Source organism: Trachypithecus francoisi, unplaced genomic scaffold, assembly GCF_009764315.1.
Source record: "Trachypithecus francoisi isolate TF-2019V2 unplaced genomic scaffold, Tfra_2.0 Contig01579, whole genome shotgun sequence".
NCBI classification, from domain to species: Eukaryota; Metazoa; Chordata; class Mammalia; order Primates; family Cercopithecidae; genus Trachypithecus; species Trachypithecus francoisi.
The window spans coordinates 12,048,231-12,075,649 of NW_022681442.1; the positions used below are offsets into that span (position 1 = coordinate 12,048,231).

The following is a 27,419-nucleotide window of genomic DNA, read 5'->3' on the forward strand; positions in this document are numbered from 1 at the left end:
AGTCAGGGACTTGCCCAAGGTCACAGCTGCCAGGCTGGTGCGCTGGCCTCTGGATTCCCACTGGGCCGTGTGGTCAGAGCCTTTCTCCCCAGAGGTCAATTCCTCTTCCACATCAAGATGAGCCTTGAGGGACTGGGGATTTCTTGATGATTTGACTTGATGGATGAATTCCTGAGATGCTTTAAGGTGGGTGGCTCTTTCTTCTTGACTTTTTCCCGTTATTTTCTCCCTCTGTGCTCCCTGACGATCGTGAGTGTGCATGTATGCACACACACACATGCCCACACACAGACACCCACACACACACATACCCACACACAGACACACGGATACTCACATACACCCACACACACGTGTGCCCACACATACACAGATACATATACTCTCACACACAGACACCCACACACACACGTGCCCACACACAGACACGTGGATACTCACAGACACCCACACACAGGTGCCTACACATAGACACACAGATACACCCACAGACACCCACACACGTACCCACACACACTCACACACCCCCATACACCCACACCCACACACAGACACACACACACACGTACCCACACACACTCACACACCCCCATACACCCACACCCACACACAGACACACACACACGTACCAACACACACACACACCCATACACCCACACCCACACAGACACACACACACACGTACCCCCACACACTCACACACCCCCATACACCCACACCCACACACAGACACACACACACCCACACACACACCCCCGTACACCCACACACAGACACACACATCCACACACACAGACACATACCCACAGATACCCATCCACACCCCCACACACCCACAGACACACACAGACACAGACCCGCACACCCCCCCCACACACACACACCCACACACACGGATACACACCCACACACACGTGCCCACACACAGATACGCCCACACAGACACCCACACACCCACACCTACCCACACACAGATACACACCCCATACACAGACACCCACACCCACACACACTCAAACCCACACACAGACACCCCCACACACAGACCCACACACTCACAGACACACACACCCACAGATACCCACCCACACAAACACCCGCACCCCTACACACACATGTATAGACACACAGACACCCACACACAGACACGCTCCCCGCATGGAGTGCTGATGCCAGGCTCACCCTACATGGCAGGGGATTATTATATCTACATGGTAGGTATTATTAGTTCCAATTTGCAGATGAAGAAACTAAGGGTCTGAGAGGTTCCAATACAGCACAGCTACCAAGCAACAGGGCCGCAGTGGTGTCTCCAAAGGGGCTGAGCACTCTAGAGCCAGCTGCCTGCTGTTTGCCAGAATGAGAAGCACCCAGGTCCTGCCTCCCCTGGACAGCCCGCCGTTGGTCTGGCACCATGGGAATGTAGCTAGACTGCTCTGCAGGACCCAGGCCCTGGGCAAATGGCCGGCCATCATTTGGGGTAACTCTATACCATCCAGAACACTAGATTTGCACTGTACCAAAATACATCTGTGAAGGTGGCTCTATTTAACCAAATGGAGGCCTGGGGCTCACTAATCAGCCTCAATAACCAGCTAAAAATACTCTTGCTGTGGGTGCTAAAACCCACGTTAAAAAAATAACACCCCTTTCAGGTCAGCTGCCTCCCGACAGAGGCCCCGCCGGTGGACGGGCATGCAGGTGGCAGTGGGAGCACACGGGGACAGGCCTCCCATGCTGGGATCAAAAGGCCTTTCTCCGAAGAGTCCGTGCCAGGCCACCACTTGAAGAGCATTTGTGTTGGGAGGCAGAAAACGGATGGAAGGCCTCCAGCTGGGCTTTTCACACTGATTAAAACACCTAGTGACAGGCCATGTCTCCACAGTGACTCCCTGAGGGGAGATGAGAGGCCACCTACAGAGGAAAGGTACCATGGTGGCTCCCCTGGATGGGCAGAGCTCAAGGCAGATCACACTCCACAGGACTGGGGCCACCCCAGAAACCACTGCTCTGAGGACACCTTTGCCCAGTGGTGGGAGAAAGCTTCAACCAGCTGAACCCAGCAAACATAAGCAGCAAGTAAGAGTTTGTGCCAACAACCCAGAATTTTATAATGAGATGTAGCTCAGGAAATAGCAGCCAGACAATGATTTCAATGAAAAGAAAGGTAAACCGTATGCAAAGAATGCCCTCGTGACCTCCATCTGCAAGAGAGTCCCTTCCAACCAGAGAGGGAGATGGGCCTTGTCCCCTCCCCGAAACACAGGCCTCTCTGCTGTTCTGATCATTTAAAGCTCTCTTGGCCAGGCGTGGTGGCTCCCACCTGTAATCCTAGCACTTTGGGAGGCTGAGGCGGGTGGATCACCTGACGTCAGGATTCGAGACCAGCCTGCCCAACATAGGGAAACCCTGTCTCTGCTAAAAATACAAAAAATTAGCCAAGCGTGGTGGCGGGTGCCTGTAATCCCAGCTACTTGGGAGGCTGAGGCAGGAGAATCGCTTGAACTCGGGAGGCGGAGGTTGCAGTAAGCTGAGATTGCACCATCGCACTCTAGCCTGGGCAACAAGAGTGAAACTCCATCTTGGAAAAAAAAAAAAAAAAAGCCCTCTCCCTGCCCAGAGCTCCGTTCTAACAGCCAGGGTGCCAGGGAGCATCCACAACCATCCATAATCCAGATACGTGCCAGGTGCCAACAGGGAAGACACCACCGAATGAGCCTTCTCTCTGCATTGTGATTTACACCAAACACAGGGGTGGCCTTTGTGGGGAGACGCCGCTCTAACACAAAATGCAGACTATTACATTGAGCTTAAGGAACAAAGAACTTTTTCTACATCTGTGCCTCCCAAAGAGTGGAAACATCTATGTGCATCTTAGTTTACAGCCCTCATACTTCATTCTCTTGGCCTGCCCTAATTGCATCATCAATCTCGGAATCTGCCAGAGAAAATATGTCCTGGCTATGAAGACACATTTCCTTCAGATGCTTTTTAGAACCTGCCACGTTTTCAAAGAAGTCGGCCCTGGTTTAGAAAGGGCAGTCTGGGCTGAACTCCTCTCGGCCTTGGACTAACTTTAGATGGCACCTCCTTCTCCCAGGAGACCTTCTCCTGCCCTGACAGGAAGATGAAGTCAGATGCCGTGAGGTCTTGCCACCTCCAGCTTCTGTAATTATCGATGTGGTCAGCTTTTCCAGAGTCCTTGAGGCAGGGACAAGTGACAGGCCTGGTCAGCACAATGTTCACCATGTACCCCGCCGGAGAAACACCTGGATCCACCCCCAGGGCCCCAGCTTCTCATTTGTGCTGACCACGTGGGCCGCCCCTCCAGAGCCTCTCTAGCCCTCTCCCACCCTGCTGTGGGGGTGGAGCGGTGGGGTGGTTTTCTGCTGGCTCTGTCCCCGCCTGGCCACCGCAGGCTCCTGGACCCTGTTTTCCAGGCCCAACTCCTGTGGGCAGCCTTCTCCCACAATCCCGCATCAGTCCCTTCCCTTGGCCCCGCAGGTCAGCAGGTGGTGGAGGCTCAGGGATGCTGCATCAGCAGCTACTGATTTCCCTCCCCTGCCCACGCTTTGTAAATGGGCCCTCGTTAAATTCCTCCATTCACACATGGGGCTGGCCATCCGTTTTCTGCCAGGACCTGGCTGATGCCCGGCACGGTGCTTCAGACGGGTGGGCACTGGCCTTGCTTCCTTTCTGCTCCCCAGTGAGAATGGCGAGCAGTGCATGAAGGGTGCGTTCCCCCAGGGTCAGACAGACCTGGTCAACCCCAAAGCCTGTGCCTGCCCTGGCAAAGTGTTCTGTAATCTCTGGCTCCCATCTTATTGGCCCTCTCAGGTCTCAGTCAGGAGGGATTCACTGGCCCATCTTAGGGCAACAGATGGGATGGAACCAGAGAAGGGAGGGAAGAATGGACTCTTGTCCACGTTGGGTGGAGAATGAAAGTGGCAGGAGTGATCCCAGATTTCCTGAGGTACCACAGCCACCAGCTTGTGAATTGTGGCCTGGCCAGAGGCAAACACTGAATAGAAGGCAGGAGGGAAGGGGGGGCTGCATCTCTCCACATGGTGGAGGGGACACGCTCACCTCTTTCAGAGGGAGGGGACACCCATGCCCCTCTCAGGGGAAGTGATAAGCTCCCCAGTGGCATAGGGTGACATGGTTTGGCTGTGTCCCCACCCAGATCTCATCATGAATTGTAGCTCTCACAATTCTCATGTGTTGTGGGAAGGACCCGGTGGTGGGAGGTAACTGGATCATGAGGGTGGGTCTTTCCGGTACTGTTCTCAGGACAGTGAATAAGTCTCACGAGATCTGATATTTTGTTTGTTTTTTGAGATTTTGAGATGGAGGGAGTCTTGCTCTGTTGCCTAGGCTGGAGTGCAGCAGTATGATCTCAGCTCACTGCAACCTCTGCCTCCTGGGTTCAAGTGATTCTCCTGTCTCAGCTCCCAAGCAGCTGGGACTATAGGCGCATGCCACCGTGCCCCGCTAATTTTTGTATTTTTAGTAGAGATGGGGTTTCACCATATTGGCCAGGCTGGTCTTGAACTCCTGACCTTGTGATCTGCCCATCTTGGCCTCCCAAAGTGCTGGTTACAGGTGTGAACCACCGTGCCCGGCCCGATCTGATGGTTTTATAAAGGGCATTTCCGCTGCACATGCTCTCTTCTCTTGTCTCCCGCCACGTGAGACGTGACTTTCGCCTTCCACTATGACTGTGAGGCCTCCCCAGCCACGTGGAACTGTGAGTCCATTAAACCTCTTTCTTCTGTAAACTGCCCAGTTTTAGGTATGTCTTTATCAGCAGCCTGAAAACGGACTAATACAGAGGGGCTGTGCCATCCCGCTTCCTGTCTGCCCCATCACTCATCCCCTAAGAGCTCAGCCCTGAGTGGCTGCCCCCATCCTCACCCCCACCAGCTGCTTTTCCTCCTTCCCTCTCAGAATTGTTTCTCTGTCCCCACATCCAACCAAGGATCCAAAGGCTACAAGGAAAGGTCTTTAACTTTCCCCATTACTCTTTTTGTTCTAACTGAAAAGAATCCAAGCCTAACCTAGTTCAACAAAACTGGAAGTTTTGGCTCCTGGAATCTGAGGATGAGCTGAACAACCAAATTGTGGGGAGAAAAGAAAAGCAGCTGGGCCCAGAGCCCAGAAACCAGGGACACAAGCACTTCTGAAGCCCCCATCGTCTGTGTGTTGGGGGGGTGTGTGTGTGTGTTCTCACGATCTCTGGGTGCTGACTGGCTTGTTCCAGTGTAGGAAACATGGCAGTTTCCAGTTCCCAGGGTTTTTATTCCTAGCTTTCTCTAGCAGGGAAGAACTTCCCCTTGAGGTCATCAATTCCAGAGAAAGGACTTGTTGGCCCGCCTTGGCTCACAGACTCCCTCCTGCTCCAGTCAACTGCAGCTTGGGGGTGACATCATTAAGAACATGGCAGCTTCTAGAACAGCCATGTCATTTGGGAATACGGGTGGGGCACCCAGGAGACTGGATGATCCCACAGACGTGCACTATATAAACCCATTTTAGAAGTGGCACTTTTTCAAGATAGCCCTGCTCCCAGGGTCTGGCTTCCTAGCTGTTCTGACAGTCTCTATGTGCATCTGAAAAACTATACGCACCCTCCACTCTCCCCATTTTGGAGGATCACACCAGTGAAAGAAAGACGAAGACAAATACTGAATTCTCATAAACAACAGAAGCAGAATACTTAGTCCCCAGTGAGGCAGAGTGGATCATTTCACAGTAAAATTTAAAATGATCAGGCACAGGTGACAGGTGACAGCCCACTAATTTTATGTCATCTCCTATAGTCTAGGCTAATTAGCAGCTAGGAAGGTCTCTTAGCATTTCCTCTATGAGATTTCATTTGTTGTAACCTCATATTTGTAGTTGCCTGCCTCCAAGGTGGCCTTCAATAATCCTTGCCTCGTTATTCATGCTCTTGGAAAGTCTCTTTCGATACGAAACAGGGCTAACCGGTGCCACCAGTATGATATTAGGGAACTAGTGTGCATGCTCTAAGGTTAGGTCATAGAGGGCACTGCAGCTCCTACCATGCTCTCTTGGATTGCTCGCTCCGGAGAAAGACAGCCATGTTGTGAGGATACTCAAGCAATCCCACGGAGAGGCTCCCTCCTCCCAACAGCCAGCACCAACCTGCCAGGCATGTGAATAACTGTGGATGCAGATCCTCTGGCCACGGTCAAGCCTTTAGACGACTGCAGCCCAGCCAACTTCTTGATATCTCCTCATGAGAGACCTGAGCTAACAACACCTTGCGAAGCCATGCCCAAATTCCTGACCCAGAAAACCATCACATAATAAAGACTGACTGTTGTTTCAAGCCACTATGTTTTGAGGTGAACTAATACTACGTGGGCCTCAGTGGCTCACGCCTGTAATCCCAGCACTTTGGGAAGCCAACGTGGGCAGATCACTTGAAGTCAGGAGCTCAAGACCAGCCTGGCCAACCTGGTGAAACACCATCTCTACCAAAAATACAAAAATTAGCTGGGCGTGGTGGCGCACGCCTGTAATCCCAGCTACTATGGTGGCTGAGGCACGAGAATCACTTGAACCCAGGAGGCGGAGGTTGCAGTGAGCTGAGGTCGCCCCACTGTACTGCAGCCTGGGCGAAAGAGTAAGACTCTGTCTCAAAAAAGAACAACAACAAAAAAAACCCAAAGCTAACACTGAACAGATATTTTAACTTGTAGCTGGTGTTGCTTAATTCACTTCCAAATTTTCCTTGGCCAGGTGCAGTGGCTCATGCCTGTTATCCAGCACTTTGGGAAGCCAAGGTGGAAGGATCACTTAAGGCCAGGAGTTCAAGACCAGCCTGGGCAATACAGTGAGACCTCATCTCCTAAAAAAAATTTATTTAATTAGCCAGGCATGGTGGCCTGCGCCTGTAGTCCCAGCTACTTAGGAGGCTGAGGTGGGAGGATTCACTTTGGATCCAGGAGTCTGAGGCTACGGTAAGCTATGATCATACCATCACACTCCAGCCTGGGCAATAGAGTGAGACTCCATCTCTTGGGAAAAAAAACTTATTTTTTTTTTAATCTTTCATTTAACCAGAAAGCAAGCTGCACAGGGCAGGAACTTAGTTCCCCTGTTCATTGTGTTCTCCCAACTGCTAGAACAGAGCCTGGCACATAGGAGATGCCCCATAAATATGCACTGGGTGGATCTGGTTCTGTATCTGCCAAACATCCTCCAATCCCAAAGAGAAGAGACCAGAACACACTAAGTCTCACCCAGGTGTGGAGACAAAATGGTTTCAAATGAGCCAGCATGTGGTCAAGGCTCCTAGGGAACAGGTTAGAGAGAAGTCCCTCAGTCTCCGAGGTCCAAGACCCTTTGGCCTGTGGGGGCTGACACTAGCCTAGACCCTCTTCAGTCCCCTGACCTGCTGGGCAAGCTCTTTGCCCTCTAGAGACCAGACCTAGTCATGGTTTAGGTCACTGACTCCATTTCTTGCTGAGAGGGCAGCTGGCAGTGGCAGGAGAAAAGTCTTTCTCAGGTTCCTGGAAGACCCTTGACAACCAATACAAAAGGCCAAACTCCCTCTGCAGTCTAGTAAATGATGCACCAACAGTTCTGCTACCCAGAAAATCACCTGGGCTCTCTTTAAAAAACAGCTGCATTCTTCCACTTGACTTGAGAAATGCAGACATTAAGACTGTGCAGAAGGCTGGGCACGGTAGTTCATGCCTATAATCCCAGCATTTTGAGAGGCTGAGGCAGGCAGATCACTTGAGGTCAGGAATTCAAGACCAGCCTGGCCAACTTGGTGAAACCCCATCTCTACTAATAATACAAAAATTAGCTGGGTGTGGTGGTGCACACCTGTAATCCCAGCTATTCAGGAGGCTGAGGCAGGAGGATCGCTTGAACCCAAGAGGCGGAGGCTGTAGTGAGCTGAGATCGTGCCACTGCACTGCAGCCTGGGTGACAGAGTGAGACTCTGTCTCAAATTAAAAAAAAATAAATAAATATTGTGCAGGAGAGGAGCCTTTCCCAGGGACTATATCAGAGTCCAGCGAGGACAGGTTATTTTTAAAAGCTCCACTTGGTAGAAATTCAACAGAGAGATGGGAATGGCATGGATGGTGCCAGCCGAGTCAGGCAGAACCCGGGGCGCTACTGTAACACCAAGGACACTGCCACCTCCTCCCTCCTCTGGGTTCCGGTCAGGATGGAAGAAAAAACGGACCTTAGACGAGAAGTTACGCCAGCCCTGGAAAACTCAATAAAATCTCCGTGCGTAAAAGAGGTGTTCCAGAGGCTGGTCATTTGACGTCAAGATGGGCGATGAAAAAGTCTCGCTAATTCCCAGGGATGCACATGAAAACGCAGAGGGGATGGGGTCGGCCTCTCGTGAGTGGCAGCTTCATTAGGGCAGATGTGAAGAGCACTGGACGCACTGACGCAGGGAGCCAGACTCACATTTCCTTTCCAAAAAACAGCTCTTGGTTCAGGCCCAGAGAGAGCGAACGACGGCACGACCAGAATGAAAATGGGCATCCACAGGATTTTTTTCCCCCTTTTCAAACTGACTATAAGTGTCTAACAAAACACATGGCTGGAAAATTCCACCGGCTCCTAGGCTTAGCCTCACCCAGCTCTGCCTCATCAACTCTCTAGATGGCTCCCAAAGCTGCTGCTGCCTCCTCTTTTCCAAATGGGGAGTAGTGCTTGGTCCGGGGCATCTTTTGTCCTCACGCTTCTCCATCCACGTGGATTTGTTTCCTTAGTGAGCTCCTCCAGCCCAGGGCTCTCTAACACCAGCTCTATATATGTTGACAACTCCAAGGCTGGGCACAGAGGCTTATGCCTGTAATCCCACCACTTTGGGAGGCCAAAGCAGGCAGATCACTTGAGCCCAGGAGTTTGAGACCAGCCATGGCAACATAGTGAAACTCTGTCTCTACAAAAAATACAAAAATTAGCTGGGCGTGGTGGCGTGTATCTGTAGTCCCAGCTACTTGGGAGGCTGAGGCAGGAGGATCACCTGAGCTCGGGAGGCAGAGGTTGCAGTGAGCTGAGATCATAAGACTGTGTCTCAAAAGTAAATTTTTTTTTTAAAAGTTGACAATTCCCAGTTTTCCATTTCCAGCCCAGACCTTTCTCATGAAGCCTGACTTGAACACCCATCTCCCCTGGAGCTTCTCCACTCAAGCAGCTGGTAGACATCCCAAGGCATGTGTGCCTGAAGCGGAGCTCTTGATTTTCCCCACAAGGTGACCCTCCCACAGCCTTTTCCTAAATCCATCTTTCTATTTGTTCAGGTCAAAACTTTGAAGTCTTCCTTAACTCTTCTCTCATCCCCAGTCCATCAGAGAATACTGTTAACTCCACCTTCCACACAAGTCTCAAATCCAACCACTTCTCACCACTGCCAGGGGCTACCATGCTGGCTTGAGCCACCAGCTGCTCTCACCTGGACTGCTGCAACAGCCTCCTAGCAGATCTCCCTGCTCCCACCTCTGCCCCTCAAAGCCTGCTCCCAACATGGAAGCCAGAGGGATCCTTTAAAAACCTAAGGCACAGATGGGCATGGTGGTGCACACTTGTATTTGCAGCTACATGGGAGGCCAAGGCAGGAGGATCACTTGAGCCCAGGAGGTTGAGGCTGCAATGAGCTACGAACCCACCCCTGCACTCCAGCCTGGATGACAGAGTGAGACCCTGTCTCATTAAAATAAAACAAAACAAAACAAAACAGAACCAAACCCCAAGTCAGACCATGCCACTGCTCTGCTAAAAACCCTCCAGTGGCTCCCCCATTTCTCTCAAAGTCAAAGTTCTCTGATGGCACAAAGTCCTACATGATCAACTTCTCTCCTACCCCCTCTGCCCTTGCTCCCTCCCCTCCAACTGCAGACACTCGTGCCTGCAGGCCTTTGTGCTGGCTGTTCCCTGCCTGTAATGCCCTTTCACCACATATTCACTTGACTAACTCCTCCAGCTCCTCCTGGTCCTCAATCAAACGTTGCCTTTTCAAAGACTCCTATGCTGACCATCCTACTTCATGATACGACCAGCCTCCCCATATCCACACTCCCAACCTCCTTTAACCTGCTCTAGTTCTTCTTTTTCCATCCCAGTTCTCACCTTCAAACATTCCCTGTCATTGGCTTATTATGCTCATGGCCTCAGAGGCAGCATGATGCTGAGGAAGGAGCCTGGACCGGGAGCCAGGAGACCTGAGTTCTGGGCCTACCTCTGCCCCTCACACGCTCTGTGACTTTAGGCAAGTCACCAACCTCCAGTGGGCCCAATCTGAGCATCACTCAGCTGCTAGGTGTGGCATTGCGGGCTGAGGATTCACAGACCATGGGCCACGTCTGTGCCACCAAGAGGCTTGGCTAGTGGAGGAATAGGCACACAAACCCCTCCATGGCTACATTCACTGAGCCTCAGTGCTATTCCAGACATGGTTCTGAGCAGTAAGAACTCATGGAGTCTCTACCTAACAGCTCTCCCGTCATCAGATACAGCTATATCCCCACTTACAGATGAAGACACGAAGTACACGAGGGGTTAAACACCTGCCCATGCATGGTCTCACCAAGAGATGGTGGCAGAGCCACGCTGTCCTGGCATCCTGTCTCTGGAGCCTGCACTCTCCATCAGTGCACCTCTGCCAGCATGGGGCAGCAACGTGGCCCAGGTGCATGTGAGAAGCAAGTACCCACAGCAGAGGAGCACAGGAGAAGAGACAGGAAGAGGGAGATTGGGAGGACCTCTGTGAACAGGGGACAGAAGGACAAGCAGGCATGTGCCAGGCAAATGGACTATGGGGAGGATTTCAGGCAGGGAGGCCTGAGGGAGCTAGGGCCAAGAGGCTTGAACTCTCCTGGCAAGTCACAAATGCCAGAAGTGGGTAGTGAGGCCAGAATACACGGTTGAAGAAAGACTCCGGGAAGGTCAAGGGTGAAAAGGTGGGCAGGAGCTGATGCTGGAAGATCTGGTAAGTTAGCTTTAGAACCCGGACTTTATCCTAGATGTCATTACTTTCCAACCCTGGATATACACTAAACCCCTGGGAGATTTGAAAAATGCCAATAGGTGTTAGAATGGATGGCTAGCCTAGTGCTAATAAGCCTTGTGCCAAACTATGGCCTGCAACTACTGTGTCCCAGTAAAAGGAACCACAGCTCCTCCAAAAAACAACAGATCTAGTATAAGATGAGCCCAGAACCCTGCGTCATATCAGACAGCAAGGAGACTACTGATAACTGCTGGAGTCCAGCCAGGGACTCAAAGCCAACCCGGAGAGGCCCCCACTAGCCAGGGATGAGACCATGAGCATCAGTCAGGATAATGACTACGGTGCAACAGTACACATGCAACATGTCTAAAACCACGAGTTAAAAACTCTAATTCGTTACTGCTACTAGAGGATGGTAGTGAACCAGTTTGGTATTTTAGAAACACTAATGCGAGAAAAGAATCAACCATTTCCTCTACGAACTTTACCACTAGGTCACCACATGGTCATCAAAAGGAAGTGCCTCTGTTGGCAAATGAAGACAGAATGACAGAATTAGAATGTTGCCATGCTGCAAGCCCTTGTTAATTAACAGATTCACATACAGACTAGCAATAGCTGCTACCATTTCAAAGAGAAAGACAACCAGATAGTATATGCCCCCGATGAAAGAACATGAAACCACTGAGGAAGTCAAATCCCACTCCACACGCAAAAAGGGAAACTGAATTTGGTCAAGTTTCTAGATCCAACTAGCAATGCATAAGAAATATAGACGAGCCTGGCCGGGTGTGGTGGCTCACGCCTGTGGTCCCAGCATTTTGGGAGGCTGAGGCAGGTGGATCACGAGGTCAGGAGATGGAGATCATCCTGGCTAACACAGTGAAACCCCGTCTCTACTAAAAATACAAAAAAATTAGCTGGGCACGGTGGCGGGAGCCTTCAGTCCCAGCTACTCGGGAGGCTGAGGCAGAAGAATGGCGTGAACCTGGGAGGCGGAGCTTGCAGTGAGCTGAGATCGCGCCACTGCACTCCAGCCTGGGCGACAGAGTGAGAGTCCGTCTCAAAAAAAAAAAAAAAACCTGAAATATAGAGGAGCCTGTTAAATGAAGCTTGGGGATAAGAATACAAAATTCAGACTGTGGAAAGCTCTTCTGTAGGAACAACAAATGTATTACAAAGGGGGATGGATGGTTAAGGGGGAGCCTAGAGTCAAGAAAACATCAGCCGATCACAATGTGTGGACCTTATGCAGACCAGTTCAAACAGATACACACAAAATGTACGAGAACGCTGAAAATCTGAATGCTAACGTTTGATGATAGTAAAGAATTTTTTAAGCTATGATAATACTATTTTTTAAAGAGCTCTTATTCAGAGATACATACTGAAAAGTTCACTGGCCGGGCGCGGTGGCTCAAGCCTGTAATCCCAGCACTTTGGGAGGCCGAGACGGGCAGATCACGAAGTCAGGAGATTGAGACCATCCTGGCTAACATGGTGAAACCCCATCTCTACTAAAAAAATACAAAAAAAACTAGCCGGGCGAGGTGGTGGGCGCCTGTAGTCCCAGCTACTCAGGAGGCTGAGGCAGGAGAATGGCGTAAACCCGGGAGGCGGAGCTTGCAGTGAGCTGAGATCCGGCCACTGCACTCCAGCCTGGGCGACAGAGCGAGACTCCGTCTCAAAAAAAAAAAAGAAAAGTTCACAGATGAGATAATATATGAAATTTGCTACAAAATGTTACAAAGTAGAGGATGGAGGAATGGATGAAAGAAGACTGGCCATGAGTTCATAATTGCTGAGGTGGGGTGAAGGGTGCCTGGGGGTTCATTACACTATTCTGTCGACTTTACTTTTTATAGCTTGAAATTTTCCATAATAAAAAGTTATAAAAATACTAGGCCCCACCTCCAGAGATTCAAATTAATTGGTCTGGGCTTCAGCTCAGGCTCTGGTGTGTTTTTAAGGCTCCCCAGGTGTTTCTAATGCCCAGCCAAGATTGAAAACTACTATAATCACTCATACAAGAGGCGCCAAGAATCTGCTCGAAGCCCAAGGCAGAGCCTCCCCTAAGCCCAAGGCAGAGCCTGCGGAGGGGAGGGAGCTGGCCTGGGCAGGGTCAAGGAGCCAAGCACATGAGCCTTGATCAGGCTGGGGAAGGATGAGGAGGGGAAGGCATTAAAGAGTGCAAAGATTTCAGTCTCAGGTGACAGTAGGGTGCTGGTCACTGGGACAGGTAATGTCTCAGGGCTGGTAGCTTTGGGGTCCTGGGAGAAAGTGCTGAGTGCATTTGGGACTTACTGACTTTAAGGTGGCCTTTGTGACTTCAGTGGAGATGTCCAGTGGGCAATTTGGTTTTGTGAGTCTAGAGATGCACATCGAGATCCTGAAGCAGATACTGACTGAGACTTGAAACCTTAAAGGGTTGTCCCCCATACTGAGATAGAGGTCAGGATGGCTGCAGCCAATGGTGGCATGAGGGCTTTTAGGAAACAGCAGCCTCTCAGCCCCTGCACCTGGGGGAGAGGGGAGGGGCCTGGGTGACTTCACGCCCTTCATGACCACTCCCCATTCCTCCTCCTCCCCTCTTGTCCTCCTTCCTCAGATAGAAACCCAAGGGCAGTTGGCTGAACCAAGAGGAACTCCTGACTATTCCCACAACCTGTCTTAAAAACCCCTGCAATCAATCAGCATTTGTTAAACAAATGCATAACAAGCACATCTGAAGGAAGCCTCCATGGTGTCAGGCATGTCACCCATGCCAGAGCCCAGTGGAGCCATTGGCAGTCAGACCAGCTTGACAGCCATGCACTTCATTTGACATTTATTGAGTGCCCACAGATGCTGGGCACTGTGTGAGGCAGGTGTGAACAAGAAGCCAGCTCAGGGTCCTGCCCTCAGGGAGTTTGCATTCTAATGGGGAAGCAGACAATAAACAATTGTACAAACTCACAAAAGCTGTGGAATTCTACAAAATGGGTTCTCAGCTGGAGGAAGGGGCCACCAGATCCAAGAGCTAGGCATAACTTCCCCAGGCCCTGCCTCCCATAATAACCAGACTTCCAGAATCAAAGAGCTGATAGGGCTCCACTTTACAGCAACAGCAACTAAGGTCCAGAGGGGAGGGGCCCACCCAAGGTCACCCATAAGTTTAGATCCTGAGACAATTTTGCATTCCTAATCAAAGTCTGTAGTGGGAGTTTTGTAAGCACTCTTCTAAACCATGAGGTCTATCTTTTCCTTTGAGCCAAAACAATCACTGATCACAGAGGACCACAGGACCACAGGAGCAGGAACTTACCACGGAGTCCAGGAACTGAATGTAACACTCCAACCCAGGCCTGGTTTCACAAAACTGCCGGAAAAGCAGCCTCCCGATTGGCTGCTTGTCACATAAACTGCAGTAATCTCTGTCTGGAGACAAGAAAAGAAGAATGTGATGAGACCCAGGAGAAGGCCAGGCAGGGCCTTCCTGTCATTCCCTCACCTGGGCTCAGAGCCCTAGATGGATGGAGTAAGGTGACTGGCAAACTCTCAGAACCCCTTCTTCATTTCATGGTCTCTGCAGACTCAGAGAGATGTCAGTGTAGAAGAAGGCACCAGTGATGACCCAGCCTCCACTCCCCACTCCACGCCCCCGGTCCAATGCTCTGATTTCTGTATGGACATGCCAGCAGTTCTGAGGACTGTGATTCCATCTCCTTGGTGGCCATTAAGCACATCACATTCTCTGATTACAGTGACTGCAGGCCTGTAATGTAAGCCAGTTGAATCAGAGTGGACCGCAGACTGCTTGGGAACACTGGAGCAGAGGTGCTCTCTTCCTCTGGAGGTCATGGTGAGTGGGTGTGAGGCCAGGTGCTGCAACAGTGTTCTTGACACTGCAAGAGAAGCCGCTATGAGGATGAGGCTGACACAGCAAGGAGGTGAGAGCTGGGACATTACAGGAAGTAGAGTTGGTGCCCTGGTGATGTCATGAATCTCTGGATCAAACCATGCCTGTAGCTCAAACCACATCTGAAAAGCTAATTTATGAGACAACACATTCTCCTTGTTTAGGGGAGTTTGAACATTTTTAGAAATTACTTGTAATTCAAAGCATCCTAATGGATACAGTTTTTAAAAATCATTTTTGCCCAACTGGAGAAAAGCCCAGTCTTAGGATGCTTCAAATTATGAAAACCCTGCCTTTTCCAGTTAGGCACTAAAGGCACGGAGACAGGAAGTCACCCGCACTTACCCACTCAATAGCCAAGAGGATTCTGAAGAGGAAATACTGCAAGACTCCCACCAAGAGGCCCAGAGACCACGGTGCTAGCCAATAACTTGCTGTGTTACTTCAAACCATTCACTTGCCCTCTCTGGGCCTCTGTGTTCTCTGAAAACCAGAAGGGCATGCTGTAGTTGGGATGGGGGCCCCTTCCCTTTTGGTTCTTCCTGCAGTGATGCTAAAGCCTCTCCAAGAAGTTCTCTCTGACCAGGAAGATACTCAAAGGAACCAATGAAACATGCCGCCTCGGGCTCTCTGGAGCACGGAACACTAGGCCATCGATTTTGCAGCTGCACAGGACACAGTCGGGTGAGTTCATGGGAAACTGGGAAGAGGGCAATACAGCCTGGGAAGGAGAGCAACTTGGGGGAAAGGGATGACTACAGTCTACCTGGTGTAAAGGAGCTAAGATACCACCCCCCTAGAAAGGATTTCTCTTGAGATATGCCAGGCAACAAGGGGATATGAACACAATCACTGCGCTGGCATACTTGGATTCTTAGTCTCAAAATGCTTATCCATTGGATGTAAAGCTAAGGCTTGCCCAGAGAGAGGATCTCGTGGTAGCTGTAAGTGTCAGTGTGGGCTCCACAGTGAAACCACCTTGGTTTTAAATCCCAGCCCATTGCTCACTGCCTGTGTAACCTGGGGCAAGAGGCTTGACACTGCCCCTCAGTTGTCTAGTTTGTAAACTGGGGACGGTAAGCGGACCTAACTCCTAGGGCCGTCCTGAGGAATAAATAAGACAATACATAGAAAGCACTCAGACCAGACGCTGGCACATTAATAAACCCCATTTCTCATCGTTATGGATGTGATCATGGGTCTGTTCCATCTCCCTTTCCTTTAGGGAACCTCCTTTCTCCCAGTCTGTACCAATTCAACCCGTGCCTCTGAATCTAAAAAGGGAGCTGACACCTCCCATGCTACGGAGACAGGCACGTGACTCAGTCATAGCCAATCAAAAGGCCTCTGTCTCCTGACCACAGTGCTAAGGTCACGGATGGACACGTGACTTAGTCATAGCCAATCAGAGGCCTCTCTCTCTGGCCATGATGACAGGTTCAAGGGTGGCCATGACTCAGTTCTAGCCAATCAGGTCAGGGCCTGTGATCCGTGGGGGCCCTGGAGTCCTCCCAGTGCTTTTGCCAGACCTTCCAGGAAAGACACTGTCTGTTCCCTGGGATGCCAGGAGGGCTCTTCGGGATGACTGCTCAGCCGAGGGCTGCTGAGACTGCCTTCCCCCCACGCAGCGAGAGCCCACGGAGGACGTAGCAGGCATACAAGCGGAGCTGAGCGGAGAGAGGAGCCCTGAAGGCAGCCCCTCCCTCCCGGGCATTTATTCACCGCACGGGGACACGGGGACACGGCGACACGGCGACACGGCCTCAGCACTCCACCGTCTGCCTCCTGGAATGGAAAGAGCGGCGGCCAGGCCCACTTCTTTCATGGGTAACCTGCCTGAGGGCAGGGTTTTTTTTTTGGAAGAATTCGCCAGATCTAAGTAGCGTATGTAGAAGAAGGCACTCTAAAACGTTTCATTCTCTCCCGAGTGAGTATTTGGATCAGCGTGGATGAGCACCCTGCCAAGTCCCCTCTTGGCCCACTCCCAAATGGTTTTGTGGCTCCAACTAGCCCTGGACTGCAGCCTAAACTCTGCCCTTCAGCCGTGGGCGCAGTCTACACCGCTCCCAGCACAGATGGTTCACAAATAGCCACTTCAACAAGCATTTAGCCTCAGTGTATGCCAGGTTCTGATGGGGAGGGGTACCTAGGGATGTGGTCCCAGTCCGCAGGGAGGTTGGACTCAGACTGGAGAGGTCAGCAGGAGTGTGTGTGGGTGAATAGACAAGATCTCAAGTGACAGTAATAAAATGTCAAGCTAGATGAGTGTGATCATCAGCCACAGTAGGGAACCTGGTCTCAGCGCCTGTGACAGGTCTGCAGCCTGCACCTGTTAGCACAATGCCCTGCAGATACAGCCTGCATTCCCACTGCCTCCCACTCAACACAATCCCCCAAGGGGAGGAAAACAAACCTTTGCATCTTTTCCCAATCAGCCGAGCTTTTCCCAGCACAAACACAGAACCAAAGTAAAGTACCTTGTGTCAAATTCCATTTTTATTCAATTATGGGAGAGAGCACCATGCTGCTTATGTGATTTAAGCAAGGTACCCCTCTACCCCCCACCTTTTCCAAAAGCAGTTTTGAGATTTCGTGTGCCATATTGTGATCCCTTAAGGGTTCATCTGACAGATTTTTTTTCTCTCCATATGGCATGTGCTGTCAGTATGGAAACAAGGCTGTTATAAACTCACAGCACAGTAAACACCATGCGATTCCGACACAAGCTGTCAGCACCTCAGTTCCGAGCCTCTCCCAGCTGTAGAGAGGATCCCAGGCAAAAAAAACTACTCGTTGGAAGCCTAGAGAGAAATAAAAGGACCAGTAATGATCTTTTTAGATTTTTTTCTTCACCTCAAATAAAGATCAACGGGCCCATTTTCTGAGCAAGCACACACACAAAAACTTCCCAGTGCAACATTTACAGTTCCTACAGAAATGGATAAGGAGGCCACAGAAGAAAGAATACGAACTTGGGAATGATCAAGGAGACAGGAGGAGGCACAAATCAAAGTTCTTGATGTATCCAGAGTAAACTCGAGGTGTAGGTTGCTTCTAGAAAGTCAATGACATTGACATTGGAAGCATGAGAAGCTCTACCATACATGCTTGGAGTGGACCCTTTCTGATCTGTTTCAACAGAAGCTGGCAATGTTGCTGAAATCCAGCTTGGAAGGGGGCCTGCCCACAACCTTTCTCCTAAGTGTGGTCTGTTGGGGTTGGTGAGGAGAAACACCCATGACAAGGGCAGAAGACTTTTCTCTCTGTCTCCAAATCTCTTTAGGGGTGGGAGAACACTGGGATGCTGTACACACAGGCACACACACGCACGCACACACACACGCACACACATGTGCACTTGCTCTTCTAGAACATGGAACTCTGGCTTTCCATGTGCCTCACTGATCTTTTCCTCCAAGCCAGAAAGAGGCTGCTTTATGTAAGACATCTGGGAGTAGTGGCCAGGCATGGTGGCTTACGCCTGTAATCCCATCACTTTGAGAGGCCGAGGTGGGCGGATCACCTGAGGTCAGGAGTTCGAGATCAGCCTGGCCAACATAGTGAAACCCCATCTCTACTAAAAATACAAAATAATTAGCCAGGCATGGTGGCAGGCACCTGTAATCCCAGCTACTTGGGAGGCTGAGGCAGAAGAATGGCTTGAACTTGGGAGGTGGAGGTTGCAGTGAGCCAAGATCGTGCCATTGCACTCCAGCCTGGGTGACAAGAGTGAAACTCTGTCTCAAAAAAAAAAAAAAGACATTAGGGAGTAGGGTATGGGGAGCTCCTCGGCCCCTAAGTACCCACAAATCATCCAGCCATTCTAACTTTGTTATTTTGGGTCCTTCATTCACTCAACAAATTCTCTTCCAAGGTCTCTTGCTTTTTGATACTGGAAGTTTCCTTTGATGTTAAGGATATCTTCTTGCATTCAACACATGGGGATATGTGGGTGGGTCAGTGGAAAGGGACACATTTATACCCACTGACAGGTTACTGATCCAGCGACAGGTTTGGAATTAACAGCTGGCCAAGAATGGAAGACATCATCTCTGTGATGTGACATTTGGAAGAGGAAGGTGATTGGGAAAGAGGAAGGGTCTAGAAAGCCCATCATAAGTCCCAGGGCACTGAACTGTGCCCTTAACTAAGGAGCAGAGTGCCCTGGGAGGAGCTAGGCCCGCTTATGCACACAGGAGGGTGTTGGGAGATATACTGGGAAGGCAAGCTGGACTCACACAGGAAAGGGCTGGACTCTCAGGCCTAGGAGTCTGGAATGGATTCAGTGTCTCACTGGTAAATCAGTAACTTAGAGCAAAAATGATTCATGTGCAGTCCACAGAAAAGAGGAAAAGAATGGGGTGGTGGCAAGTCTGAGATATTTACAGAGCAAGTCATTGGTTTGGGAGCTATTGTGGCCTGCAGGCTTAGGCCCCGGCTTTTGGGCAGGGAGGGTACCAGCTCCGGAGGCTGGGCTCCTGCTTTAGTGAGCAGCTGGACTCAATTGGCTTCAAGAAAATGACATATGTTGTTTGTTTCTTCAAGGGATTGAAACTCCCCATCTCCCCAGCATGCCCACAGCTGGCCGGGAAGGCGGGATCGCCACACCTTCCCGCAACACACTGAATTCCAGCCTTGCACTCAGACAGAGCCATGTCTACCCAGCAGGCAGGCCCTTTAGCAAGGTACCAGACACTTGCTTCGTCCTTGTCCTTAGCAGTTTGATCACTGGCCAGCGTGAGAGGGAGGCACATTCATGGATAACGCTGGTAACAATGTCTATGTAATAGAACTGCATAAGTCAATTGGGAAGTACCTTATCACTGGAAGGTGTCATGGCAGAGGGGGCAAGACATCCTCTCATGATGCTGGATCAGTTTCAGGGATGGTGCCCACGGAGAGCACACTAGAATACGGGAATGGGCAGGCAATGCAGGCAGGGGGAGAAGCTGAGTCCAGGTGAAGAAGAGGGAAAAAGGTCAAAGCCAGAGAGAATGGGGCTTGAGGTTGGGAGGAGGGGCAAGGAGAAGCTACAGTGGGGAGGTGAAACCTCCAGGTGAGATGCCAGAAGGACCTGGAGGGTGTGCTGAAGTGTGGGAGAAGGTGAATTAGGACAAGAATTCTGGGCTAGGTCTGAGACCGCCATAGGATGTCACTGAGTGAACCTTCAACACTGGCTTAAAGAAAACAGACAGAAAGTGGTAGGTCACTTAGGGAAGGGAGGCAAGGCGTGAAGCGACGATAACCAGCAAGTAGTGTTAAGTGAGTGGCCCCCGGCCGGGCGCGGTGGCTCAAGCCTGTAATCCCAGCACTTTGGGAGGCCAAGACGGGCGGATCACGAGGTCAGGAGATCGAGACCATCCTGGTTAACACGGTGAAACCCCGTCTCTACTAAAAATACAAAAACTAGCCGGGCGAGGTGGTGGGCGCCTGTAGTCCCAGCTACTCGGGAGGCTGAGGCAGGAGAATGGCGTAAACCCGGGAGGTGGAGCTTGCAGTGAGCTGAGATCTGGCCACTGCACTCCAGTCCGGGCGACAGAGCGAGACTCCGCCTCAAAAAAAAAAAAAAAAAAAGTGAGTGGCCCCCAAGTGTATTAGGCCATTCTTGCATTGTTACCAATACCTGGGCCTGGTTAATTTATTAGAAAAGAGGTTTAATTGGCTCATGGTTCTACAGGCTGTACAGGAAGCATAGCACTGGCATCTACTTCAGGAGAGGCCTCAGGAAGCTTACAATCGTGGTAGAAGGTGAAGCAGGAGCAGGCATGTCACATGGCCAGAGGAGAGCTGCGAGGGAGGTGCCACACTGCAACAACCAGATCTCACCAACAATGAGGGATCCGCCCTCATGACCCAAACACCTCCCACCTCCAACATTAGGGATTACATCTCAACATGAGACTTAGGCAGGGACAAATATCCAAACTGTACCAGCAAGTACACTTCATTGGTAATGAATGTAACTGGCTGAAAATCCACATGCTAAGACACATGCACATACAATAAAGCAACACATGTCTTGGGGGCCTGGGCACAGCCAACTCACTTTCAACTCTGCCTTTCCCAGGACAGGGCTGACACCTGCCAAGTTGTCAGCCAATAGAGGGTATGTCAACCAACAGAGGGTACGTCAACCAACAGAGGGCACAGCAAGACAAGGGGCCCCTGTCCTCACCACCTTCACCTGGTGAGCTTTGGGTGCTTGGGAGAGACCTTGCTTGCCTCTTAGCCTATTCTCATTATAAGCCACTAAAGATACCACACCCCAGGCCTGTTGCCAAGGACACCATAGTGGATAAGCGCTGGGCAGGGGTTGGTCTCAGCTCTACCATCAATTCTCTGTGTAACCTTGGACAAGTCACTTCCCCTTTCTTGGTCTCAGTTTCCTCATCCATAAAATAAGGGGTTTCGAATAATAACCTCTAAGCCCCTTCTCAACCTGGAAACCTTCCTGGGGTGCCAGCTTCACATGCAGATCATTACAGGGACTTGGACCAGATTCCAAGGTCAACCTTGCAGGTCGGTTTTAACCAGGATTCCAAAACCTGTTTCCATCCAGCCCCAATAGGGATTCCTGATCTGGCATCTCACCCCCTGGTTCTAAGACAAGGAAGGGTAGGCAAACTTTTCTGTAAAGGGCTAGTAGGAGATATTTACTACTAGCCATATGGTAGTAGTTTGAGGGCCATATGGTCTCTTCACAACGATTCAGCTCTGCTGTTGTAGCGAAAGCCTCCACAGACAATACGCAGGCACACCGTCTTACAGGACTTCACTTTATTGTCTTTTGCAGATCTTGCATTTTTTATATGAAGTGAAGGTTTGTGGCAACCCCGCGTCAAGCAAGTCTATCCGCACCATTTTCATTTCCCAACAGCACGTGCTCACTTCCTGTCTCTGGGTCACATTTCAGTAACTCAAAATATTTCATAACTGTGAACTCATCCCACCTGGGAGCCTACTGAAAATGCAGATTCTCATTCCCCCCACCCCACTTCAGACCTACTGTATTAGTCTGTTCTCACGCTGCTAATAAAGACATACCTGACTGGGTAATTTATAAAGGAAAGAGGTTTACTTGACTCACAGTTCCACGTGACTGCGGAGGCCTCACAATCAAGACAGAAGAGCAAGGGATGTCTTACATGGCGGCAGGCAAGACAGAGCATTTGCAGGGGAACTCCCCTTTATAAAACCATCAGATCTCATGAGACTTATTCACTATCATGAGAACAGCATGGGAAACACCTACTCCCACAATTCCATTACCTCCCACCAGGCCCCTCCCATACATGTGGGAATTATGGGAGCTACAGTTCAACATGAGATTTAGGTGGGGACACAGCCAAACCATATCACCTACTGACTGAATCAGAATTTCACTGGTGGGGCCCAGAAATCTGTGTTTTAACATACTCTCCAGTTTAAAGCAGTGCTTTTCCAACTATCTATGGGAAAAAAAAAGTTTTTTAAATTTCCAATCCATCCTGGACTGATACTTCTGTAAAACTCATATCGTCCACAACTTTCCATGTCAGTCTGACAACAGCCAACTGCTTTATAACCTGTTCTACAAGATGAGTCTGCTGATCACACACCTGGATGCTACGACCACATCGAATTGCTATAAGTGTTTCTAAGCATCTCTGTACTTATCACAGAGTAGTAAAATCAGTCCATGAACCACACTTTGAACAGCATTGCTCTAGAAACACAAGGTCTTGTTTTCCTTTCTTTGGAGAGTCATCCCTTCCCCTATAATAACTCTTTGGGTAAGGCCAATACCAAGCTCGGAGATGAGCACAGGGCCCAAGCCTTACCAATCTTGAGTCTTTACTTGAACATTTTTTGGCACTCTAAGGAAGTTACTTTTTCTTTATCTGAAGTCTTAAACTCTTAGGATCATGTAAGCCTGGAGTTGCTGGTGGCTATCTTGTGGCCATATAGGAAGAACCTGTCAGAGAATGACGTCAAAACTGTAGCAAGTAGAATAATAAATAGCGTCCTGATGATGTTTGAGACCTGGATCCAGCCATACCTGAAGCCACGAGATTTACCCCTGGACTTTTCAGTTACATAAACCAACAGACTCCCTCTAATCCTTAAGTTAGTTTGAGTTGGGTTTCAGTCCCTTGCAATTTATTGTTGCTGAGTAACAAGCCCTCAGACTTAACGAGTATTTGGAAGACTCAAAATGAAAACCTATATGCAAGGGCTTTGCAGTAAAGTGCTACACTGTCAGGACACCAGAGCAAGATGGGGCAGTACTATTAAAGAACTTCTGTCCTCAGCCTCCACCACGAAGTTGGATCCTCGTGGATATTCTAGAAGGCCTATATCTACGGCTAATGAGGACATAGTTCAGAAACACCAAAGCACTACCCACCCTGCTTGTATCCTAAAGGCAAGCAGGGTTGCCTTGCTTGGGTGAGGACTTCTCCAGAGTTAGCAGAGGGTGGGGAACAAGCACAGGCTTGGGTCTGAATCCTACCTCCATCCTCTAGGTCAGAGGTTTTCAGCAGGAGGAAATTTTGGCAATGTCTGTAGACATCTTTTGTTTTCACAACTGTGAGGTTACTACTGATTAATGGGTAGAGGCCAGGGATGTGCTAAATACTCCACAATACACAGGACAGCTCCCTGCCACACAGAATTATTCTGCTCCAAATGGCAATAGTGTCACCGGAGTGGAGCAGCTCTGGATGGCTGTGTGGTCTTGGGCAAGTCCCTTTACCTGAGGCCATCAGAGTTAGCTGGTTGCTGCTGGAGACTGGCAACGATGCATGTGAGCACCTGGCCCAGTCTCAGCACACATTAGGTCCCACAGAAACAGCAGCCATTGGACAGATCCTATCTCCTCCATCAGACTCAGGAAATGATGGCTTTTACTTCTCCGAAGATTGAGAGAGCAGATAGGAGGTAGCTGGTGAAAAAGGAGCCTTGACTCTCCATTAGCACCAAAGCAGGCAGGAGTTCCCCACTGTCACTGAGCCCTTTGGCCCTGAGATCTGGGAGGGCAGGGCAGGGCAGGGAAGGGCTATGCCAGCCTGCTTGCTCTTCCTTCAGGGCTCCTTCTCGGAAGCAAGCCACATGTGTCCCACCAGCACATGCCTGAGGTTCAAATCTCATAACCCAATCAATTCCTTCAAGACTCATAACCCCCAGCGGACTGAGAAACAGGAATGATATTGATAGTGAAGATAAATAAATGCTGTCACTGTTTTCATTCTTTTCGAGTGACATGAAATGGGAACATACTTTCTTAATTAAAAGCCTGCAGTATGTGGACTCTTGGAGGGCAACCAGAGTTTCCCAACAGGAGGCGGCGAGGACACAGGCAGCGAGGGCAGCCCAGCTCCCCTCGGATGGTACAGCCAGGCCCTCCCACCGGGCTAGGGGAGCGTGGGCGGCCATCCCTGGAGACAGGGAGCGGGGAGAAGCGGCAGCCCGGGTGCGGGGAAGGCTGTCCACCTCACTGAAACCTGCTTGGGACTGTGTGCATTGTTGCCCCAGGCACTCCTAGAGCTTGGGCCAAGGAAAACACATGTTCAAATTCAGAAGTAAGAGCAAGAACGGAATGCGGCTTCCTGAGGAAATGGAAATGCTAACACGGGGCCCTTGGAAATGAAACCACATGTTGATTGTAAAGGTTGTGGGGCCAGGGTGGGGCGGTGAGGGGGGAGCAGGCGGCGGGGGGAGGTTGTCCAAAGGGATGCTTGGAACCATCTCTCCACCAACTGAAGGTTTATTCTATTTTATTTAACTTCGTTTTCCCAAAATACCAGGTTACTGGGGGGCTGTGGCGGGGGAGGGGGTCCCCGATAGATCCTAATGCAATTAGGAAACGGACATGGGGAGAGAGGATCAGACAGAGGCTGCCAGCCCTCCACTCTGCCGTATTTCAGGTCTGAAACAATAAACAGAGAAGTGATTCGAAAACAGTTTTCTCTTAAAAATTCCTGCCAAAGCTGGAAAAAACAATCGGGCGTTTGCTCCGAGGAAAAAGCTCTCTGACGTTTGAAAGGCGAGATGGCATCATGGATAACGGCAGAGCTTCCCAGCCCACCCCTTGGAAGGCGCAGGAGAGGAAAAAGGAAACATTTGGTATGTGGTTAGCAACAGCTGAGTGGCCTTCTATTACTTCAAGAAAGATGCTTTTGTGTGAATAAAAAATGACATATGGCGTGTCACACAAACACACCCAAACCGAGCCCTACCATCTTCCTGTGCCGTTCGTCCCCCTTGTTCTGGGCTCTAGTTTTACTGGATGTCTTGTGCTTCTCACATGTTTCTGTGGGATCAACATTCTTAAGCCCAAGTCTCACAAAGTTTGGTGGCACTTGGAGAAGCCACATGTGAAACCACTGAATCGTAGGGTATCTGGGCCTGGGTTGCCAGGCAGCGGGAGTGTGGGGGGACAGCAGGGAGGACAGAAGGCTCTAGTCTGTGGCTCTGTGGAAGGAAGAGAAGGGTGGGTGGAAGGGTGCTTGTGCGGGTCCCTGCCTCTCTGATGAGGGTCCAGGTCTCTGGCTTGAACCCATCAGATGTAGTCAAGGAGGTATCCAGGAGTCTGGGGAAGGGCTGGGGGCTGAGATGGATAAGACATGGACTATACCATCATCATGAGCAATAATGGAGCCCCCAGAGTCAGGCAGTGACCTCTATCATCAAGGACAAAAAAGGCAAACAATTTAGATATCTCCTTGCAGTGGGAAGGGGCAAAGAACTGGCTGGGTAAATGGAGGGTCGGGGTGGGGGTGGACTGAGGGAACAGCAGGGCCACATGGCAGGTAGATCCTGATGCTGGACAGGCAGTCGCTGGAAGGGGCCTGGCATATAGGAAAGAAGGTCCAAAGCACTGTGCCCTAAGCCCTCTCCTCTGCCCAGAAGCCCGGCAGGCTAACTGCAACCTCCACTTCTGTGCTAGCCTGGGGACACCAAAGAGGCATCCGCAGAAAAGGCACCTGGCGCATCAGCAGTGCTGGTGCTTTAAGATCCGGGGCAAAAAGGAAGCACACCCATGCGTGACCTGTGGTTGTTTCTGTTTTTCTAGATTTTCAAGTTTTTACAAATGAGGGGAAAACAGCTCTCCTAAAAGCACAGCTGCAAAATCACTGAGATTAGGAAGAGCCTGGAAAGCAAAGAACTTTGACTGCCAGACAGCTCTTTTCTGTGCAGGGCCTGGGGAATGCACAGGTGCTCAGAAGAACTTCGAGTTTGTTTTACCCTGCATGGCCTGTGACGGGACCTTCCAGTGAGCTGGGACCGGGCACCTGGGACAGCCTTGGTCAGTGGTGATCACTGTTTGTGTCTTGAACACCCAGGGCCTTTCTTCACCTATGCTCTATCTAAAACCACCTGGGACGCCATCCACTTAGAAGGACATTCTTTCTATAACCTTTTTTCTCCTTGTAAAGAGATTTCATCCAGATACATGCAGTTTTAGAAAGTGAAACTCCTAGGCCACACCAAGACCAACTGCACCAAATCTCCAGGGCATCAGTCTTTTCTTAAAAAGCTCCCTAGGGGATTCCAACACTGCATTAACTGTAAGGTCCAGTTCACCATTTTATCCCCACCACCTGGATCAGTGCCAGGAGCACAGGTGTTTATCTAAAATGAATGAATGATCGCACAAACCAACAAGCAAATCACTGTGACAGGGAGGCTACACGCTTCCAAACTGGGGAGTATACATCTCTAGCCCACATTCTCCTGATGCTCGGCCAGAAGTGAAGGCCTCCCTGAACCAAGTGGATGATGAGGGCTGTGCCTAAGGTGGCTTCTGTCCAAGGGAATGAAAGGGTCGGCATGGCTCCTAGGGCTTAGGTCTCTGGGCGGAGGCAAGGCTGGGCCAGGCTGCCTGCTGCTTGGAGCTACAGCACGGTAAGCCCAGAGCCCCCAGAAGTGAGGCGGTCTGAGCCCAGGGGCCCTGCACGTCCCTTTCCAGAAAGCATACTGGTGCGTGGGGCTGGGGCTAGGAGATTGGACTTTTTGCGTCCAGCTCCACATCTGACCCTGCATGACCTCAGACCCATCATTCTCTCTGGATTTTGGTTTCCCCTTTTACAAAATAGGGCTGATGAACAAGGGGGGCTTAAATGCCTCCCATTTTGGTAGCTTCACAGCAGGGCTGTGAGCCTGGTGGGAATGGAGACATCACAGGGCACGGGGGCTTTCTCCAGCATCAGAGCCCCAAGCAGGGTTCACCACTGCTGGGGATCTTTAAACCCACCCAGCTGCCATCCCCTCCCACCACCACCACCCCGCACCCGCCATGTGGCAACGGCTGGAGCAACACAAGCATGAGTTTAAAGGCAGCATTTCCCAGAGGCCTGGGGCTCTGAGGGGCACCAAGGAGCCCTGGCTTTCATTTCAGGAAGCCCGGGAGTCGTTACTTCCTCTCAGTGCGTCAGTCTCTCCCAAGTGCATTTCAGGTTGACTTCATACGGGGCCCGGGGTCTGGCTTCACCTGGAGCTATGAGCTAATCAAGCAAAAGCCACAGGACGGCA

General features: G+C 50.6%; 1 protein-coding gene across 5 annotated transcripts in view; it reads right to left on the reverse strand.

Moving 5' to 3' along the window:
- Window positions 1–27,419, reverse strand: part of GRK5 (G protein-coupled receptor kinase 5) — a 250,470-nt gene that overhangs the window by 61,157 nt on the left and 161,894 nt on the right. For 3 of the 5 annotated variants that reach the window (XM_033181299.1, XM_033181323.1, XM_033181314.1), the window contains exon 3: window positions 14,313–14,425. The exons of 1 other annotated variant lie outside the window; for it this stretch is intronic. In XM_033181299.1, the coding sequence (XP_033037190.1) occupies window positions 14,313–14,425 (113 nt within the window). Of the gene's footprint in view, window positions 1–13,312; window positions 13,425–14,312; window positions 14,426–27,419 lie in introns of those variants that run through there. One more of the 5 variants, XM_033181306.1, reaches the window with a different exon arrangement.